Source organism: Centroberyx affinis, unplaced genomic scaffold (genome assembly GCF_046629955.1).
Source record: "Centroberyx affinis isolate AG114_WGS23_722 - 3 ecotype Tasmania unplaced genomic scaffold, CSIRO-AGI_Caff_v1 ptg004441l_1, whole genome shotgun sequence".
Classification (NCBI taxonomy): Eukaryota; Metazoa; Chordata; class Actinopteri; order Beryciformes; family Berycidae; genus Centroberyx; species Centroberyx affinis.
Window position 1 is genome coordinate 58,246 of NW_027282112.1, and position 22,554 is coordinate 80,799.

Sequence of the window (22,554 nt, forward strand, 5' to 3'; positions counted from 1 at the left end):
TGTATTTTGGCTGCTCCTCAGCTCAAGCTGGTGGACATGCTGCCCTGCCAATACAACCATATTCTGGGGACAAATAAACATTGGCTGCGCCGTATGCAACGCAATGAGGCTGGCAGGGAAGGATGCTCTGGCCTTGACAGGTTTGATGTCATTTGCTGTTTTGGGTGGTACCCGGCTTGGGTTCTGAATGTTTGTTTGTTTTTCCCTTTCTGTAAGTGCTTGCAGGCACATTAAACACGCACACATACACTTACAACCTTGACAATATACAGTGTCTCACCACTTGAACCAGCTGCTCATTCATATTTTATTTTAAGTCATATGAAGTTGTCTTGCAGGGAACACATTACTGTGTCACTGCGCTGTTAGTCCCTATTTCGAGGTATTAATGAATGCTTCTTACATGTCTACACCTTAGTGTACATAATGTGCATTTCCATCTTATCTTATGCTGGATTCCCACATTTGCAGCGTTGTCTCTAGAAGTCTATTTTGCAATATTATGCCACTGAGAGTAAAGGCTAAGGCCATTTGTTGGGCACTCAAAGGCAAACATGTAAGTATACACACATATAATACCTGCATGCTTGTGGGCCTAATGAAAACTTGCCCTTAGGACCGAATACTGCTTCATATCCTTAACAATAGCCAAGTAATGACCTCAGCAACTAGATCGAAAAATCAATGTAGTTTGCGGAAAAGAGTTTAATTGAATTCCTGTTTCGGTTCCCAGTAACATCAATAGAGTTGTTCTTTCTTCACCTGAAAAGTCGTTTATAGTGGCATATTAGTAGCCTATTGACACAACAACAACATCCAAACATCCAACTTTACTGGAAGATCAATACGCTGCGTTTCTAAGCTTGAAACTCATTCGCTTCCATCTCCCATGTGAACATCACCGCCGTCAAGGACTATCAGTTTGCACCACAACCAACTGGGAGAGCCTGCGTGCTGCAGCTCCAATCGCTGAAAAAAGCCTAAAGTAGATTGTTGTGTATGAGTGCCTGTAACGATCAATAATACAGCAGGCAGCGGTCCAGCTAAACTCACAGGTATGGCAGATCTCTCATGCTTCTTGCCATGTAGCAGTCAGCATCAATGTCTGTGATGTCGTCTGAAAATAGAAACACGGTGAGCCCAGTGTTGTGTGTGTGTGTGTGTGTGTATGTGTCCACGTGCATATTTATGTGCATGTGTGCGCGCATGCATGGATATGTATCGACGCTGATGTGGATTTAATGCGAAGTGTGTGTGTGTGCACATTGATGGGGTTGTAATGTGAAGCACCCTGGAGAAATAGATTCCATCTGATGGGGAGAGATCAGAGGGAGATCTTAGATGTTGTCATTTTCCAAGCCGCATCTGTTTTTTTTCATCGGTTCATGTATGTGTAACAAAGTAGAAAAGCTTGGTTAACCTCAGTCCTCAGCTAGATAGACTTGTCTTTCAGCTATTTCTAATTAATTGGGTTAATTATGATTTTGAGTACAGCAGTGATGAGTTAGGTACGAGATGCAGCCGAGTTAGTGGTACTTACATAAGAATAGAAAGAAAGAGCAAGAAAGATCTAACTAGCTTCCTGTTTACCACAAGTATCAGCATGGCAATGTTCCGCACCATACTTGTACCCTTTGGAGTGAATTTCCTATATTGAATGACCTACCTAATGTCTGCTGTTCTTCTGATTACAGTGTGTAGGGCGTTCTCTTTCATTCAAGTGAATTAAAACTGACCTTCATGTTATTCAAAACACTTTTCATTTCAAAGCAAGACAGTTGTTCTTTTGAGCTTGTGTAACAGGTTTATTTTTTTGGCCCCGGCATTGGTGAGGTCCATTTGACGCTATTGTGGAAAAGCTGCTATTGTGAGTGGCAGTGCCAATAATTGTTTTTCGGTCTTTGTTAGGTAACTAGGTCAATGTGTATATTTTTTTGTTATTTTTTTTATACATTTGGAGATTCTAAATTCGAGGTGTTTACCTTTTCGCAAGCTTCATATCTCCTCCATTATATATGCCAAAAAAATGTGTGCGCGCGCCTGCACATTGCCAGTAAATCCTGCCGAGGCCCACATCATACACAGAATAATACAGTGATGTAATACACTCAAAGGCAAAACAAAGCATATTAAAATGTCCTGCCGTGTCTGTACACACTCGAGTGAAGCATCTCCCTCCCTGTTAATCTGAACAATAGACACACGGGGTCAGAAGTAGTCCGACCCGCGCTCCATTCTGAGCGGCGCTGATCCAGCTGTCCCTCTGCTCCTGTAGCGTGTTCTTGGAGAGCGGGAGAAGTCTGCATCCTGCTGTAATACTGTGGATCCATTTAGCCGTGCTCTACTTGGCCAGCTTCGTTCCTGCCTTCTCCCAGCACCGCGGAGGTGTTGCTCCTACATCCGTCGCGACAGATGTGGGAGCTGCGGCTGCCGTATGCCCGGTTCCTATAAGCCGCGTTCCTCGTGTGCTCACTTCCCCCTCCCTTTTGGCCTCTGTTATTCCTCTCGCTTCATGTCTTTCTAACCATTCTTTCCTGTGTGTTTTGTCTTCCAGGGGAAACATGCAAACCACACAGAGCACTTTCCACCTGAAGGATTTGGTGAGTTTACCCCGCTGCCCATCTAAACGTAAAGGTTAAGCATTACAGTACCGGCTCACGCAGGTTTTTGCCGAGAACGTTCCCTCACTTGAATGTCAGCGAACATGGTAAGGGGAAATCAGCAAGGAAATAGCCAAGGTTGGTCCGGACACCGTCTGATACCCAGGCTCCATCCAAGAAAGTTAGACTTGACTTCATCACACATTCCCCCTTCAAGTGAGCACATTTTGATTCCAGTGGGTACATAATACTATTACTAACAGATAATCTACTGTGGGTCAAGGAGTTTAAATCTTTTTGCCACAAAATGTAAGCGACCTTGTAGAAGTGCTCACATTCGCTAGATCACACTCATATAGGTTTTAGCAGTCTGGCATGTTTTGTTGTTTGTTTTTAAAAGGCCTGCTTCATCTGCAACACTCCCGGGACCCACGAGATAAAAGCGATTAGCCGTAGCTCTCCCAGATGTGCAGACTGGGCTGTAGATGAGAGGGAAAGCTTAGCGCCGGTGCGGAACATCCCGTCCAGTATATAGCAGCGCTGTCAACCTGCATCTAATCACTGGATGATGTAAACTTGAGCACACCTTTTTAGAGAAGAAGAGAGAATGGGCAGAAAGATACAAAGAGATTGATGAAGATTAAAGGAATGCAGGTGTACCAAGAAACTCTTCCACACAGCGTTGGTGTCCTTATGATTATTATGTTCATGTATGGTCTCTTCGTTACCCCAGCCCCCCCTACACACACACACACACACACACACACACACACACACACACAGACACACCATCTCTACAGCTTCATGAGCTACTGTAACGCAGTGGCCCAGATGGGAACATGAAGGCCCGGGGCTATCAGAGCAATCCAGCCTTGAACAACACAGTAAGGAACGATGGATACCGGGGGAAGACAGGCGGGTTCAGCCGCTTACTCTCTCGCAGACGGAGGCTAACAAATGAGCTGCACACAGACTTGTTCAGCCAGAGCTCATCGCATCATTTCACTGGTTAGATGGACCAACAGAGTCAATTTGTTATGGGCTAATGGGCTCGGTCTGTGTGCCCACAAGATAAACAAGATGTTTTTACCATATTGTATACATGGCCGTAATTTCCCCTGTATGTCTGTGATCCAGCCTCATTATTCTTGGATTATGAAGTATATCAGGTTCTGGTCTGCTTTAGTGTGAGTTCAGGCCAGTTTTAAGATTTTGCCCAAATGTGACAAAAAACAATGTCAGACAAAAATATTGCATCAACCTAGACTGATGTCATAAAAATCGAATGAAATATGCCCAGATAATTTCTTCCTCAAGATTAACACAGGTTGGCCATCAGCTCTTTATATTTTGCCGTCCTTTCTTTTAGAATTATACCAGGCATTATCTGACATTTTCCAAGCCATGGATAATTAGGTGTGCCTTGGGCTCTTGTCTTGCCCAAGTGTGTCAGCGCATTATAAAGGTTGAGAACCACTGCATTATACCATATGTCTTAACTTGTGTTACCTTGTCACCCTCTTTCATTGCAGTCCAACCCAACCCAGCGGTGCTGATGGGGAACCCCATTCGGGCGTTCACGCCGCCCCTGGGTGGCACACCAGCCGGCATGGGCAAGTCACCCAGCCCCGTTCAGAGGATAGATCCCCACACAGGCGCCAGCATCCTCTATGTTCCAGCCGTCTATGGGGGAAACATGGTCATGTCCATGCCCCTGCCTGTAAGTCTGCTGCTGCTGTTACCATACAGACACTGAATATGCATGACTGTATACTGTGCCAATGTCAAATAACATGACAGTGCTATATTTCAGCTACTACAAAGGGTATTATTATCCTGGTCTCTTTTAGAAAATGCACTTTGTAAGCATGAGATTACAGCTACCAGAGTATACTGAAGGGACTCTGCACTGTTATCTAAAATATGTCTGCATAATTTTGTCAAAAATCACATTTATTTCACATTGTGCGTATATATATATACCAGTGTTTCCCCATACAATTTTAATATTTGGCGGCCCACCCAGGAAAATCACCAGCCCGCCAAGTAAATTCTTGTTTTGGATTCATCTCGGGTGTCATGATGCGTAAAGCTGGCAGCTCTCGCCATCGTAGATTTCAAACAATCAAGATTTAATGCTGCCAAGTGTCGAAAGCGCGTCGGTGAACTACAACGACCATAATTCATTGCACCTGTGACACGGCACATCTGCGCTCCTCTGAGGCACGGTGCGTCTGTGCCGACACAATCTGCACGGAGAGACATGGAGCCTCGTTAATCAGATGGAAGTATAATAGTCGGCTTATGTTACCGCGCAATGAGTTTATACTAGATTGAGAGCTGAAATGCTGACAAAATCGTACTACTGGGCTCACTAAATGAAACGCCAATATGTCATCAATCCACTCACACACGCCCCCACCCCGGTGCTGCTGGAAGTAAACTGACAACTTATGTCCCTCTAATTTAGTTTTCTTGTTCTATTTCTGGTTCTGTTTCCATCACCTGGGTGAACAAAAGCCTGCATTTTCCAACCAGTGTATAAGACAGGTGGCAGCGTACAAAATAACTCTCCTCCTGCAGCACAAGCTGAATATTGTAGTAGTTGCTGTTCTCTGTGGAGAACTGCTTTTTGTCACTATTGGTATAGCTTAGGGGAAACATTATGTCCATATAATATTCCCCTGAATCCTATTACCCAAATGCAATGAGTGAGTTGGCCTACCCTCTCAGTCAAACTTCTCTTAGCATGTAGCTCATTCACCTCTATGTGCAATGTGCTATTTCTGTTTTAATTTACTTTGTGTAAGGTACTGCCTATAATGTGCGTACTCTAGTTGTGTGCTAATTCAGAGCCAGTGTTGGGTGGCATTAACCACTAACTTGGATTATGTAATCAGCTGATGAAAATAATTATAACTCAAAACAAACTAGGTGTAACTAACTAAATGAAACTTGGGTTACTAATCAGATTTTATGAAAAACAGTTATTGTAACTAGCAGAGTAACTGCCATCTAGTAATTTGAAATGAAGGAACTGTAACTTTTTAAAGGCACGTAGTGTTACATTACTGTTTATAATCAACATTGTCCATAATGTGTGTTTACCTCCTTGTCCTATGTAGTTGTGTAGTGATCAGTAATCTTTTTTTTCTCACAGTTGCCTTGGCCAGGTTACCAGAACCGCTTTGCCATGGACCCTCGCATCATGAGCCACCAGGCAGCCATGGCCTACAACTTTAACCTGTTGCAAGCCCAGAACCGAGGCTCCCCCATCCCCTACAGCGGGGTGGCCCACCCCTCCCCCCTAGGAATGGGCCAGCCCAGTCCTGACAAGGAGCTACAGGCAGACCCCATCAGAAATGGTGTGGCAAATAATTATTAACTAAGTCAAGCAACCACCCCAAATCGTTCAACATTCAATCAATCAATCATAATTTCAGGACATCAGCCATAAAGAAATCTGTCAGTAGAATAGATGGAGAACAAGACGGCAAATAGTTTGTAACTTGTGTGTTTTTGGTTTTGATTTCCTCCTAGGTAAATTAGAAGGGTGTCCAAAGTCGGAGCAGAGCCGCCTTCAGACACCAGAGAGGAAAACCTCAGACATGAAGGACAAACAGGCAAGTTGCTGAAATTGTTTGTTTTTTCTTGAGCAAAACACATTTATCTATTTTATTTAGACACAAATTGCCCCAAATGGACCATATATGTGAAAAACTGTTTTTTTTTGTTTTGTTTTTTTTAATCTTTTTATTCAGGAACATTACTAAGGTACATACAAGTTCAAACAGAAAAAAACATAATTAGCTAGTAATGCTCCATTTTGCTTTTATAGAAGAAACAAAAAACAAAACAAACATACAGCCAACAGTAACAACCTAATAAAGAAAATCTAACAAAAAGACACTGTCCTTTGAGGTAAGTTCATAGTATGCAACAAATTTAGCGCTTTCAGTTTCATTCATTTACTAATTTTGGTCAATGATGTTATGTAAAAAAAGAAAAAAAAAAGGTAAACTATGACCGACTGTTTATATTCGTAAGGCAAGTAGACACTGGTTGCTCAGGTAGAATGAGTCCCTTGTGGTCGCCCTGAAGTACTCCAATATAAGGTATCTTTTCCTCTCTGCAAGAGGGTGATCAGATCATCCGGTAAGTAGCTGATCAAGGGTTTCCATATCCTATTTAAGATCTTTAGGCTACCCTTAGCTCTAGCACAGAGTCTCTCCATGGGTAAGACCCTAAATATTTCCCGGTACCACTGCGTGACTGTAGGAGGCTTATCCATAATCCAGTTAAAAAGAATACATTTTCTGGCCAAAAAAATCAATTTTTGAAGGAGCAGAATATTAGAAGCATTAAGAGGCAGGTTCTTGTCAGGCAGATTAAGCAGAAAGAGACCCGGTGTTTTTTCAATTCTTTGGTTACTGATGACCAGAATTTACAAATGATGGGGCATTGCCACTGGCACTGTATGTAAGTACCAATCTCTGTTTTGCACTTCAGGCAAAGAGGAGATCGGCTGGGGTCAAATTTATTAAGAATATAGGGTGTTCTATGCTGTCTGTGTAAGATTTTATATTGAGTTTCCTTAAATCCGTTACAGCCATATGTTTCATGAGATGCAAGGATGCACTCAGCCCCATCGTCTGCTTCTTATTTAGTCCCCAGATCTCTCTCCCATACTGACTGAACATGATCAATATTATGTTCATTCCAGGAATCCAGTTATTGGTAAAAATATGAAATAAACCCTTTACTTTTGGTGAACACTGTGAGGCACTTATCCACGGGACTAACCACTGGACCACCAGGAGGCAGCAAAATATCTGTTTGTATAAAATGGCGAACCTGCAAAAAGACAAAAAAGTGTGTACGTGGTATGCCAAACTGAATTTTAATCTGTGTAAAAGACATTAATGAATTTTCTGAATATAGGTCACCAATAACTCTATCCCCTTCCTGTGCCAGAAATCAAAAACCCTGTTATTGATACCTGGGGGGAAGGCCTTATTGCCAATTATAGGAGTCAAAGAAGATGAAAACCCCTTCCTCTCTGTATAGGTTACCATCTCTCTCCATACCTTAACTGTGTTGAATATAACTGGGTTATTTCTGATGTTGGTTGTGATCTGCTTTTTATCGCCCGTTGGCAAACTAAGGAGATTTCTGTAGGAAGTTCCAGTGTCTTCATTTTTAGCCTGGGTCTTTTACCATGCCAGATAAACCTCATGAAATCTCTCTGTATACCCTTGACTATCTGCCTTGTGATCCATAAAGGGAGCATTTGCATTGGATGAAGTAAGCGTGGAAGAATGTTCATCTTAATCAGGTTAACTCTACCAATCCATGAGATAGGAAGGTCCATCCATCTATTAATATCACTCTGAATTTTTTTCAAAACTGGGACAAAATTAAGCTTGAATAGGTCTTTCAAGTTGGCAGAGACTGTTATTCCTAAATAAGTAAGTCCTGTTGTAGACCATCTGAAAGGGAAATTTGTAATAATGGGTGGATCAGTAGCCCTCCTTAGTGGCATTGCAACTGACTTGTCAAGATTGACTTTGTATCCTGACTTCAGACCGAATGACTCAATTATCGACAGAACAGCAGGGACAGATCTTTCTGAATTTGACATAAAAAGTAATACATCATCGGCATATAATGCTATTTTAAAAATATCCCCCCCAATTTTAATACCTGATATATCAGGACTGTTTCTAATCGCCTCTGCAAGCGGTTCAATGGCTGCAGCAAACAAAGGTGAAAGGGGATCCCCCTGGTGTGTAGATCTGTCCAACTGAAAAGATGGAGATCGGGTACCATTGACCACCACACTAGCCGTAGGTGAGTTATATATAAGTTACCCATTTAATGAAAATTTCACCCGTACCAAATTTTTCCAGGACTTTCTATCCTGTCGAATACCTTTTCAGCATCAAGCGAGATAACTAATCCTTTGCTCTGTGTCTCATTTGCATGATGACATTTAACAGTTTACGCATATTTGTATACGATAGTCTACTTCTCATAAATCCGGTCTGATCTGGATTAATTACTTTAGGCAACAGCATCTCCAATCTTCTTGCAAGAACTTTGGAGAGTAATTTACTGTCCACATTTATTAAGCTGATCGGCCTATATGATCCGCATAGATCAGCAGAATAAGAGAGATATTAGCTGTATATAAAGTTGTACGGAGATGTCCCCTCTCAAAAGACTGTATACATGCGTAGTAGTGGATCTGTTACCAGCTTAGCAAATTTTTTATAAAATTCTGGTCCATAGCCATCAGGTCTTGGTGCTTTACTGCTCTGTAGGGATTGAATAGTTTCAAGTAGTTCTCCTTTAGTAATTGGCCTACACAGTTCACCTGTTCTAAGAATTTGCCTACATCTTCTGAAGTGGTATCAAACTCTGATGTATACAGGTTTTTATAAAATTCCAACATAATATTACACAGTTTTTTGGTTTCAAATTGTTTGCCGCCAGTGGCATCAACCAGAGAGGAGATAGCGTTTAATTCTCGTTTCCCTGCAGCAAGACGTGCCAGTAGGCGGCCTGGCTTGTCCCCCATTTCATAAAGCCTGTGCCTGGCATAAAAGAGTGCAGATTCAGCTTTTTGTGTTAGTAACTCATCCAAGGCTGATCTAGCAGCATCTACTCTTCTAGAAAGACTTCTGGATGGATGTTGTTTAAGCTCAGCTTCCAAATTGGCCAGTACTTTTTCCAGCCTCAATTGTTCTCCAAGGGCATTTATTTTCTTAGCTGCGCTACATGAGATTATTGCACCCCTTAAGTAGGCCTTGGCGGCTTCCCATAGGGTTGATGGACTTATGTCCCCGACATCATTAGTCATCATATAGGCTTAAAATTGCCCATTGATGTATGTTATAAAAGGGGGGCTACACAGGAGAGAAGGATTAAGACGCCACTGGCGAGAATTTGCATCGTGGAAGGGTGGAGAGGGACATATATGAATAAGAGAGTGATCAGATAGTGTATGGGTTCCTATACCACCTTCCTCTAATCTATCTAATACCTGTCTAAAAGTGAAGAAGTAGTCAATACGTGAGAAATTTTGATGGGGGCTTGAAAAGAATGTAAAATCTCTTTCCTTGGGGTATAACATCCTCCAGGCGTCAAACAGGCTTAAGTCTGTACACATTTCCCTAGTAACTATTGAGCTTTTGGACGAGGGAGTCTGTGGGGGTGGTTTGTGGTGTATCTCTGGATTTATCACACAGTTGAAATCTCCACCCAAGATAGTAATTTGGGTTGACAAAGAAGAAACATCAGATGTAAGTTTAGAATAAAATGTGCTCATAAATAAACACATCCGATCATAATGCGCTCCCCATATAAGGTGCCATTTATCGACACGTAACGCCCCTATGCATCTTTAACACATTTTTCAAGATTAAAAGGGGTGTTCCTATGTATAAGTATTGCAACCCCTCTCCGACTTGAACAAAATGAGAAGTAAATTTGGCCCACTCATTCTCTTTTAAGTTTCTCGTGTTCCGCATCTGTCAAATGGGTCTCTTGCTGCAATGCGATATCTGCCTTTTCTTTTTTGAGCCATGTTAAAATTTTCTTACGCTTTATCACATGATTTACCCCTTTTACATTAATTGAAACTATTTTACTATATGCTATAGCTTGTGCTGTGCAAGTTGAAAACCCCATTGATGAAAGGACAGTCTGAAAACAAAAAAGAAAAACTTAAGTACAATACACAGGTGCCCTCAGAACAAAAGCACCAAAATCACATAAACTGTATAAAGAAAAAGAAAACCTCCTCATTCCCCCTAAACTAAGACACATGGTGCTGAATGGGTGAAGCCTGCGAAGCCAGACAAGAACAGTTCCAATCCATGTGAAAAGCTTTTTTAAGGTATGGTAAGTGAATTAGCCAAGAGTAATAGCCTTGCTTATGGTTTTTGACTTTATCTTTATATTTGGTCTTTATCTTTGTTCCAGGGAGACTTAGACACAGGCCAAAGTCGAGGTCTAGACTCTCAGACGGACGGGCTCGGGGGATTCCCCAACGCACTGCTCCACCGGAAGGACCCCTCAGCAGGCCAAAGACCCCTCAACTACCACCTGGCACCCCCCAACCCGGCTTTCCCTCCGCACCCCGCCGGGGGGAGAGCCTTCCCCCCGCAGTACCCAGTCTCCAGGCTTCCCTATCGGGTCAGCCAGCCCCAGCACCCCGGGATGGCCCAACAAGGTCAACAACAGCAGCTCAGCCCCGCATACACTGGTGGTAGCCACAACCCTTCCTTCTTCAGCGGGCCCATCCCCCCCCACAGGGGTGTCCAGTCCCCTACTTTGGATGGGCCGGAGTCTGGAGGGGCGGAGGAGATGAGCGCCTCCATGAGGACTCCGATGGGCCACCATCCAGGCCTGTCACAGCCCAGCAGGGTCAACAGCTTTGGGGAGGATGGACAGGACGGAGGCCTGGGAGATGGTCTAGGTGAGTGGAGCACCATCTTTTTCTTCTTGTATTGGGAAAAGGCAGATTGTCCAAAAATGAATTACTATAGGAGTTATACATTTTGGAAATTTGGAAGACTTTTGTTTAATGTCCTGAAGATTTGACTTATTTTATATTTTAAGGTCCCTCGTTGTTGTTTTAGAGGCTAATCAGTGGCTGGCTTCACCCACTCTTTAAAGTTAGTACAGATGGGGCGCCCTGGTGGCTCACCGAGTAGGGCGCGTACCATTTGGCTCAGGCCTTCCCGCAGTGACCCGGGTTCGAATCCGACCCGTGGTCCTTTGCTGCATGTCCTCCCCTCGCTCTCTCTCCCATACCTTCCTGTCTCTCTCTCACTATATCTCTCAAATAAAGCATAAAAATGCCAAAAATAAATCTTAAAAAAAAAAAAAAAAAGTTAGTACAGATATCACTTTCATGTTCACCCAGTAATATCACAAGGGTAATTGATCAATAGGAATAAAGTTAGTGTTCTTTATTATACGCTTCAAGCTATGTTTACCCCCCAGTGAGAATGACATTCCATTGCCGTTTCAACAATAACTGGATTGGATTGAAGTTGGATGTAATAGCCATTTTAAAAGACTATTCTGAGAGTCACAGCAATCATAACATATCTGTTGACTTTGTACTTTTTTGTTGTTAGTGCTTAATGGTCCCATATTATGTATTAGGGGGGAACCTGTAGGGCTGAAACCCTAATAATGAAGTTGACAGTGAAGACAAGCAAACGGGAAGTGAGGCATAATTCTTAATTTGCAGTGTGACTGTTGGGGGAAATTATGCTGTGGGATGTGTGGTAGTTGAAGGAGCTGAGAAATGTGAGTGTGTGTGATGATAAACCCTAATCCACTACTTGGCCCTAGGGCACAAATTAAGATTTAGATTATTTTGTGTTAGATTGTACAAATTGGAGAGCGACAGGAAATATGGGACAGGGAAAGCCGATTTGACAGTAAAATTCACAAATATTGATTTCTCTCCTAGCGTTTCTTTTTTTGAACATTTCTTCCTCCCTCAAAGTCACACTCCATGACTAGCTCCATTGCCTTTGTGAATATAGCTGCAGCTTATGCTGCATTCATGTGATGGTGGAATAATCGGTGAATGACTTCACAGTTCAGTGCAAAGAGTTGGAAGTGTTCATACATTCAAATTCATTTGAAGTCATGAAAAGCCATGATTAAAGTTTTCTGTAGGTTTTGGTTGCTCATGATAATTCTGTTTTTCCACACTTCACACATCCTTAGGGAGTGATACATGTGAGTTTGTTTTACAGCGTACTAAACATTGCAATGTGAGCAACAAACAAAAAATATATTGTTTCCTGCCATTGCATTTTATTGACTGAACCGTATCCTATTAGATTTTTAAAAAATGAATGCAATCATATCAAATTGTTGACTTGCTCAAAGATGTCTTTCAGGTATTGAAGCACTAACATATTGATTCATAGCTGGTCTAAGGAGAGATTCTCATCTCTAGTATGTGCCTTAGCCCACTGAGTCTCCAGGACAACTCCAGGCACTTTAGGACTAATGGTGTTGTTGCCCTTCCAGACCTCCAGGGTCCCTTGGCTCTGGAGGCGCTAAGCCAGCAGCAGCAGGCAGCCAGGCTGGGCCAGTGGGGGGAAGCAGCGGGGCCATTCCTCCAGGGCGGCGTGGCTTTCCCTCTGCCCCAGCAGCTGGCCCACCTCGCCCAGCCCGGCCTGGCTCGCTTCCCCCATCAGCTGCTCCGGGCAGCCAGTTGGGGCCTGAGTGCCGGTATGGAGGACGAAGCTGTTCCCTCTGCCTCCACTGGACCGCCTTTCACCAGGTCAGACTACACCTCAGCTCGCTTCATTTGTCCTTTTTACAGGTGTAGAGATACCACTGCATGCGTGATGAACTACTGTTGAGAAAAATCAAGTTTTACTCTCAGCTGTTGGAAGGTATATAGAACAGTCTGGTAACTTGGTGGTTGATACACATTACAATTTTCTATGTGAACATTCCAGAAAGATTTTTATAAAGTACTGGTTCTGGATAGATGCAGGATAACTACATGAATGGGGACTTCCACGGTTACCATTGTATGTGTTTTCTTTCCCTTTAGGCATTGCTTGCCCTTTTTCTCATCCTCCGCAAATAGTTTTTTTTCTTGCTGCTTCGTAAAAACAACATGCCAAGTTCAAAAGAGTAAAGAAATGCTTCTTCAACCCCCAGGTACCCAGGCCTCTTGAGAGAGATGCCCCCACAGGAACAGCCTGAGCCGAGGGAGGCAGCAGAGATGCAGCCCCCGCCTCAGTCCCGTCTCCTCCAGTACCGCCAGGTCCAGTCCCAGTCTCGTTCCCCAGGGGACCCTTCGTCCCCTTCAGCCGCCACCTCCAATCACACCGGCCCCTTCCCGTCGGGCCCCTACTCCCATGACACCGGCCGCGATCTCCTCAACGACAGCCTCCTCAGCAACCCAGCTCTGCAGCAGCAGCACCCTGGGAACCCCCTCTACAATCCTGGTAGCTACCCACACCAGCCACCAGCCCACTCTGCCAGTCCGCCTCCCTCCCAGGTCAAGTACCTGCTTCAAGAGGCGCAGTGGTCTCACGGCGGAGCCGCGTCAGTGGGCCCGCCGCAGCAGAACCACCTGATGGGGAACCAGGGCCACGGCTTTCCTTACGGACTGCCCGTCATGGCTCACCACAGCAGGCAGGAGCAGGTCCACCTGATGCAGCTTCACCATCAGCACCAGCAACAACAACAACAGCAACAACATCAAGGTCAAGGTCCAGGCCAGGAGTCCTACCACCCACTGTCCCCCAGAACATCAGCAGCCACAGCCCTTCACAGTGTAGATGAGGTAAGCGTTATTTAATTAGCATATTATGGGGTTATTAAGTGTAATAAATCACCGGAGAGAGGGAGAGAGACCTTTGACAAGCGAAAAAAAATGTTGCAGTTTTCAAAATCACTGTGCTAGGATTTGTGATGCAATTTTGACATAGCAACTCCTGAAATACAGACCTCAGAAAACAAAAATACCCAAGAAGAGTTGGTGTTTCTTGTAAGTATTCCATTAAAGAGCTTGGTGCATGTCAACACCATATCCATTTATAGCTGGAATTTGCTGATATTAGCTGTGATACTGAAGAGTATAAACACCTAATCCCACAATTAAATAAAAGCCACTTTTATTTTGGGTCTGCTTGAGCCTGCTATCTTGGACTTACAATGAAAAAAGTGACAGAGCATTCATTGATCACCACCATTTGAGCGCAGTTCAGGGTCCTCGTTGTTGAAACGTTTAGAGTGGTAGTATTAATGTGCCAGTTCAATCCTGTTACCCACCTTGTGAGATGGAATTAGGTCAGTCCTATTTGGTCCTAGCTTCAGATTCTGTAGTTTCTTTGGTTTTATTTTTCCTGTCAAGTGCGAGCTCTCTGCTTCCCTGCTTTGATGTCTTAAGCACAGATACAAGTTCACATGTAGAACCTATTGTGCAGTGTGAAATCTGAACTGCTAGTTGTCATAACAAACACCTTTTATTTCACCTGCACTGTATCTGTTATCACATCCATATGCAAATATCTCATTTAAAATGCATTAAGGGGAGAACTTATTTTCCAGGCTTTGAAATATTGAAATTAAAGCTGTGACTTTCTCACTTTCTACTTGTCTGATCTGACAACTGCAGTAAAGGAGAGAAATTAGGCCTCAGTTGCACAACCCGTTTGTTTGAATTCTGTCTGTACTGGTGCAGTAATAGGCATTGTAATGGGATTAGTTTAGCCAGGATTTTCTCAGATATCCAGCACTTAGTGTTAAATGAAATAGAGATTCCAAAGTCTCTGATAAAATCAAAACGATGCTATGCTTGCTAACAGGGAGATGTGGATAATTCGGGGCTTAAATCATCGCAGTTTTTGTCGGTGATGCAGAATGAATATGAACATGTGTGGCTCAAATGCTGTATTAGAATGAGGAGATGAGGATTACGTGTATGAGCTGTACCTGGGATACAGATTAAGTTGTTTTGCTTACCTTAAGGGTTGAAATGAAGTTCATACAGTATGAAGTTTAAACAAGAAAAAGTTTTTAGCTGTGCTCAGTGTCTCATTTGTGGGGGATGACATTGTTTGCTGTTGCGTTGTTTTTCAAGTGCAAATAAAATGTTTCCCTTCCTTTTTATGTATTTATGTAAACTGAATATCGAGAAGCGGTGGTGACATCATCAGGCACCAAAGATCAGCCAATAGCAGATGTCAATTTCATTAGCACGCATTTTACCATTAGATATCAGGCTTTACACAGATTTGGGTTTGGAGATTAGATACTCTTTAAGCTCAGTCATCATATTAGCTCTCCTCCTGTCTGTGTCTAAATCTTGTTCTCACCCCGTCTCCCTCCTCTCCGTCCCGTCTCTGTCCCTCCCCCCTGTGCAGTATGAACCCAGGGGCCCCGGCCGGCCCCTCTATCAGCGCCGCATCTCCTCCAGCTACCCAGACGAATCGTCCCCCGCCAACGCCCACACGGCCCTGTCCCAGCAGCCCCAGCCCTGTCCGTCAGACCCCCAGGACCACCCCCACCCGCACCCCCACGCGCCGCAACATCAGCACCCGCACGCGCCCTACGGTTACCCCCCACCCGAGCTCTGGCCCAGTAACGGCGGAGGCCCCGGCCCGTTCCAGAACATTCCATGTAACGGAGCCGGCACACTCGCTCAGCACCGGGACCTCCTCGGTAAGTATCGGTGAACGCTTTGTCAAGAGGCGTTTCCCTTTTGAAACCGGGCTTTATTGTCCTTACAAGCACACTAAAAAAGCAGATTTCACTCAGTTTTCATCATTTGATCAATTTTCTATTCAGTCCCTGCGATAATTATTCCAGCCAGATGTCCATACGGAAAACAAAATCATTTGGCCCTCACTCATCAAGCTGGTGTACAATCAAATCTGATCTTTTCACCACAAAAGTCAGTATTTATCAATTCCATCTTTGTCACTATTGGAATTACAGAATATTAAAGAATTTCCTCATTCTCTGTGACAAAGAATAATGGCATATACATTTTTCTCGACACATAAATAGCCCACTTAAAGTCTCAGAAGACGCATAGGCTCTTTATGGAGACACAGTGTATAATTGGATGATTGGATGCTGTGCGCTTTACTGGATCCAGACCAATGCCACACGGTTCTCATTCCACCACAGTCTGATTTATCAGTTCATGATGTAATTTGCGTTCATTTCAGTGGCGTGAGAAAGTTTTTTTCCACGATAACATGATGATTGAGGGCCAGTGACTCTTAACCGTCGCAGTGACTCAGTAGCCAGCAGTGGATGCATGCACAAACGGTGCTGTGCCATTAGTTTTGTTAAGACGTGTGCAGCAGTCTGTTTTTGTTTTGGACAGCTGTCAGGGGGTTGATGATGCAAAGCAGTTTGGTAGCTGCTGGTTTGTTTTGCCAATATGAAGTGGAAAGAATACAGAATGGCTTGTTGTGATATTCGTTGCAAATTATGCCATCAGATCAAAGAATGGGGGGTTTCGCTTTGTCTGTGGAGTTGTATTGTTGCATGGGCTGATGCCTCCTGCTTTATTTGTGTTTTAACCTGATTAACTAAACCCAAAATCTGAGTCTAATTTTGCCTCTCCTCTCTTTCCAACTCACCCCATCCATTGTATTGTTTTATCCTCTTCGCTCCTCTCGTCCATCCTGGGTCCAGCAGCTTCCTCCAAGGCCCTTCGGCAGGCGGAGGAGCAGGCGAAGGCCGAGGCGGCGGCAGCAGCAGCGGCTGCGGCGGCGGCGGCGGCAGCAGCGGCCCAGCAGCCACACCCACACTCCCTCAACTCCCTCCAGCACCTCGGACAGTTCCCCCCTCTCATGCCCAACAACAAGCAGCAGCAGCAGCAGCAGCAGCAGCAGCAGCAGCCGCCGCCGCCGCCGCAGGCCCCCACAGAGCCCAGCCAGGGCCCTCAAAGTCTGAGCAAACCGCCCACCATGTCCTACGCCAGCGCCCTCCGCGCCCCACCCAAGCCCCGAGCTGTTCGTCCCGAACAGGTCAAAAAGAACAGCGACCCGCTCTCCCTCTTACAAGAGCTGAGTATAGGAAGTTCAAATGGTAGCAATGGGTACTATTCCTACTTCAAATGAGTGTCACCCCCAGTATGATCCCTCAGTAAGTGATAAAATATAAAAAATAAAAATAAAAAAAAAGCAAAACAATTACCAAAAATACAAAAACATGGTGCAAAGTGCTTTTACAAATTGTTTCTATCAATAGTTTTGTTTTCTGCATTTTTTTTTGTTTTGTTTTAACTTTTTATTTGTAACAGTCAAATCTTTCTTCTGTTTCACATATCTGTGAAAAAATATGACATAAGTATATATAATGAATGCATTACTGGTATATATACATACTCATTATGTATATATGAATATATACTTATATTATGTACACTTGTATATGTACGTAATGCTAAAAAAAAAGTTACAAAAAAAAAAAAAATTAAAAAGGCAGGATTTGGTTGACCACTTAGCTACCTGCATATTTTTTCCTTACTGAAGTTGGTTATTAAATGAGTATGTTGAAGGGTTTTGTTTTTTTTTTTCCTTAATTTTTTTTTTGTCTTCCTCAGTTTTGAGTGGACTTTCTATGTCTTGATTTTCATACTACTGTAGTTGTGGTAACGGACAAAAGCTAAGTGGTCAACCGACACAGAAACTATATGGAACATTGTATAGAAGTAGATAAATTTTCCTCTAATCTGTACATATAAAGAAAATAAATGACTGAATTGTATGCCACAGACATGTACCTAAATTCCTGTATCATGCTAGCATTTACATTAGAATTGCTTTTTCCTTTTCGTTTTGCTTCTGATCTTTAATCCTTAGACATCCTTACCTGGAAATCACCTTCCGTGATTCAATAGTTAAATGTGATTCTTTCTTTATAGTTGACACACAATCATAAATGCATCGAAGCATAAATTACTGAAAAATAATACAAATATTGATTGCATATTAACTTTCCTTCTCACCGGTCATTGACGAGAATGGATAGAGTGTGAAAATTAACATTGAAACGGCAACCATGTCATTCCTTTTTTTGTTTTGTTTTAAGGATCAGAGAAAATCAGACATGGCTCTCTTTGAGATGGCGATAGGTGAAATCAGTCCAAACTGCTTCCCTTTGCTGCTGATACACAATGCGTTTATTGTTTTATTTTATTTTTTCTAGGCATTGTGGCAGGGTTCATTTTCAACTCGTGTCAAGCGACATGTCGAGAAAATCTTTACCAGTTGAAGTTGCTGTTGTTGAACGAAAGGCGTGTTTTTTTGCGGAGTGTTTTCCGGAAGGCTGCGGTAGTCAGAGGGGTTGTGAAAGTGTAGAGAGCGGTGGGGGTGAGGTGTGAAAAAAAAGTGAACATTTAAGGGTGCGATGCGAAAAGTCTACGTGTCTTCGTCTTTTTTTCGACTGCGCATAATCTGCGAGAGTCACGGAAGTCGTTCCTGGCCGTTCAAAAGAATGAAACGACTCGCTTTTTCAGTCGGGTCTAATCAGTGAGGAAGATTAAAGCTGCGGCAGTAGAGCAATCTCTCTTCCTTGTTAATTATTGCATTTGATGTATCCTGTCATATATATGATTTCATGAGTTTCTTTCTCTGGTAATCCACAAGTTAATGTGCGTTGAGTGTGATGTCCCCGATTTAAAAAATAAAAAATAAAAAAAAAAATCTCTGCCCACGTCTTGCAGTCACCCCAGCCACGTTTTAATGTTTTTTCTTAACGCCTACAACACATGGTGCAACATGACGCTAGGAGCATTCAGATGGTTGTTACGCATCATTTTCATCTTTAAAAATAAACTGCTAGAATACCGAAACCCTGAGGATTTAAGACTTATCAGTCCTATGCCGGTAAAATATCGAACAGCGGCGATAAAAATTCATCCACCGGTGTTTTTCCCGTCATGAAAAAAACAATACTGGAAACAGTCATCCAATGCTTTGTCCTGTTATATGTAATTAATGAGTTGTTTAACAGTTTTTGCCCCATCCGCAAATATAAATTAGCATTAGCAATAGCCTAATTGGTATAATTGTAATGTCACTTCTGCAGAAAGCTAATATCCTACGGCTACTAACTTCACTCTTCGGTGTGTTTTGAACAATCAGCAGAGAACGACACAAAGCTCTGGTTTTCTTTCACGTTCTGTTCATTGTTGTAACTCCAAGGTCCAGATTTAAGAGGTTTGTCTTTTTGACTTAGCAGTGAACAACACATACTTGTAAATATGCATTTTCTAGGTATTTACAAACCAGATTTTGGGAGCGCCTCAATTTTGTAGAAGCTGTTCCGAGAAGAGGTATGCCCTTTTTAATTATGCAAATTCACAGAAAAAAAAAAAAGAATTCTCGAAACGGACAACGACGACCCGGTTGGCGGTTGCGACATCTCGTCGTGACTTTTTAGATTCATTTTTTTTAAAGATTGCGTCTGGCTGATTTGGCAAAGAGGAGACTTTGTGTTGCAGCTGTATATGAAACAACTTATTTTACTGTACAATACATATTTTTAAGTATATGTTGCCGGATTTGTCCTCTTCTGTTTTCTCACTACTTCACAGCTAAAGAATTTTATTTTTTGTTCACCGGTGCTTTGTGCTTCAAAAATCTTTTTTCTTTTCTTTTTTTCTTTCTTTTCTTTTTTTTTTTTGGTGAAGACTATATTTTCTTTTCATGCATGTTGAGATGACCTGGCTGGTTTTTATCCCTGTTTTTATCAAACAGTTTGTATTGATTTGTGGAGGAAAAAAACAAAAAAAAAAAGAAAAAAAATCAAGCTTTTGTTCACCCTACAGAGTCAAATTTTGGTATATTATTTGATGTGTACAATGACTTGTGACATTATGAACAAAACTATTATAATATTTTACTAACATGTCAATGAAATATGTAATGGTCATGTAAGTTTTTTTTTTTTTTTTTTCTGGAATTATTTAGCAGGGCTAAAGCTGAGGTTGCTCCCTAGTGTGTGCCACATTGACTAAGCTTTGGATATCTTTTGCGGGGGAAAAAAAGAAAGAAAAAAAAAAAGTGTGAATCAAATATGAATCCACAAAATAGTTGTTGGCTAATCTCTAAATTGTGCAATACTAATACTTCACCGCTTCTTCAGCTTCTCAGATATTTGTGAATTTCTGAAGCAAAAGAGATTGAGCCAAGGACGATTTTTAGTTTTTGTTTTATTTTTAAAGGGATGGGATTTTTTTTGTTATTGCTGATACATTTTCTTTTTTGTGCTGGCAGGACTTTTAGTTTCCAAAACAAATTGAGATGTCCTTTGAGATTCTTTACTTTTCAGATTTGAAACTCTTTCACCACCATTGCTGCGCCGCATCACATATCAGCACCTCAATTTTTATTTTTGTTTTTTTTTGCTCGATCGATGCCTTTTTTAAAGAAGGAAAAAAAAAAAAAAAAACTTGTATGGCACATGTGGAGGGAGCAACCTTTTGCCCAGCCAGTAGAGAGCACTGTGTTCAGCCTTTTATAAACGCCACATCTCTTCTCGTTCTCTGTTTTTTCTCTCCTCCGTTCTCCCCCCCCCTCGCTGCAGTGAATCAATGGCACACCTGTTCTCCCACAGTCTCCCCGGTCCCATTGGTTCCTCCCTCGTGGGTACAAAATAATGAATAGATCTGTTTCACTCTTCTTCATTTCAATTGGTGGTGGTTATAATAAAGGATTTAGACTGTGTTTCAAAGGTTTATTTTCTTTTCTTTTTTTCTTTTTTTTATTTGTTTCTCTATTAAAGTGTTTTTATTGAAACCGCTGGGATTGCTTGGTCTTTTATTCCTGGAAAAAAAAAATCAAACAGTGGTTTCAATGGAATCATTGGTGTCACGCAGTGGTGTTTTTGATATCAATATATTTAGACTGAAAAATTTACAAGTTTTCAGTGTTTCCCCCAGAATTTAATTCTTGTCAGGGTGGAAAAGCCTCTGAAACAGCATTTAGACCATCATGTGACACTAAAACTCTCCACTAAAACCCAGACTAATGAAATTCTTTTAGTGTCAGCAGCTCTTTAAGGCAGGAGACCCACCACACCTATTCAATGGTAGAGAAACACTGGGATACATTAGGTCTTTAAATTAAGAATTGATCGACAAGAAACGTAACAACAATTAAACCAATAAAATGTGCAAACAAAATCTAATTTCATGTCAAGTTTTCTAGACTGTTTTCATGTAGCTGTGGTCAGAGATGAACCTCCATCATATGTGAGTTGGTCCACATGACTGACGAATATCTGGTATTTAATAAAAGGTTGATATCAGCCCAGTTATATATCAGCAAACCCTATCTTGTGCTTCACACATACACATTTCTTCTTCTTGGTTTATCCATCTCTCTGTCAGATTTACCTCTCCCGAAATGTGTTCCTCCTTTTTGCCCCATCCATTTTTCTGTCATCTAGCCCAGGCATTGGGATCCTAATGGCTCTATGAAGGGAGCAATAACTCGCATGGTGTCACACCTCGAAGACATTGCCTCCTTTTTTCTGTTGTGTGGCCCTTATCCGCTTTTATTACTCATCCAAGTGAGTCCACATGTTTTCATCCCCAAGCAATGAAGGCCGGTCTGTCTTCAGTGCAGACTCGGAGTTGAATGAATCCCTGACATGAGGATTCTAACCAAAGCCACTTTTCCACAGCGATGCCAAGGTCGGCTCTAAATTACAGTGTGTCTCCAGGTGCTGAAGAAGTCTCAATATATGTAGAAATTATAATATTTTAACTCAAGGACTCAAAAGGTGTTGAATACAGGTAAGTGCAGCAGTTCAAGTATTGCGGTGACTTAGTGTCAAATCAGCCAACTCATGTATACCATTGTGTTCAGTTTCACCTTTATTTCAATTGTGAAATGTATTCTATATTTTTTTATATGTTAATTTTTAATCCTAACCGGCATTAAAAAGGTCTTAAAAGTCTTAAGTCTAAGCTGATGAAACTTGCAGACACCTTGGTTTAGAATCAAGATCGAAGTGTGTATTAAAGGGGTGATGTGTAGCATTTTGAACATCAATACATCATTGTCAAATTAATTGTGATACTTTGGTATAATTACTGTAAATAAATGAGATGATTGGTAGCCTCCATCTCAGACTACAAGTCTGCACAGAAGGCTCCGAAAGTTCACATCGCCTGACACCTGATTTGTCACCCACCGGACAAACCTTCTCTTTTGCCAACATGCGCTGCTGAGTGAGCTATGTAATAAGTATGGTGGGAAACCAGGTTCAGTGGTCCACCTGGGTAATAAGCTGCCATGCAAGCAACCTCTGATTTCATCAACGCCCACTCAGCCTCTCGGTCTCCTCACACCTTCTGACAGTCTGCAAAAACAACAGCGAGATCTCACAGACAGGTTTGCCAAAGCTTAGCAATTCACTTTTATTTTCA

The 22,554-nt window shown here is 42.3% G+C and overlaps 1 protein-coding gene across 1 annotated transcript in view; it reads left to right on the forward strand.

Moving 5' to 3' along the window:
• The window catches only part of helz (helicase with zinc finger), a 67,278-nt gene extending 46,367 nt beyond the window's left edge, over positions 1-20,911 (forward strand). Inside the window, exons 26-34 of the mRNA XM_071544052.1 lie at positions 2,555-2,600; positions 4,133-4,320; positions 5,761-5,965; positions 6,141-6,223; positions 10,587-11,082; positions 12,663-12,918; positions 13,308-13,938; positions 15,521-15,818; positions 16,809-20,911. Of these exons, the coding sequence (XP_071400153.1) occupies positions 2,555-2,600; positions 4,133-4,320; positions 5,761-5,965; positions 6,141-6,223; positions 10,587-11,082; positions 12,663-12,918; positions 13,308-13,938; positions 15,521-15,818; positions 16,809-17,233 (2,628 nt within the window). The 3' untranslated portion in view covers positions 17,234-20,911. The remainder of the gene's footprint in view (positions 1-2,554; positions 2,601-4,132; positions 4,321-5,760; positions 5,966-6,140; positions 6,224-10,586; positions 11,083-12,662; positions 12,919-13,307; positions 13,939-15,520; positions 15,819-16,808) is intronic.
• The last annotated feature ends 1,643 nt before the right edge of the window (positions 20,912-22,554 follow it).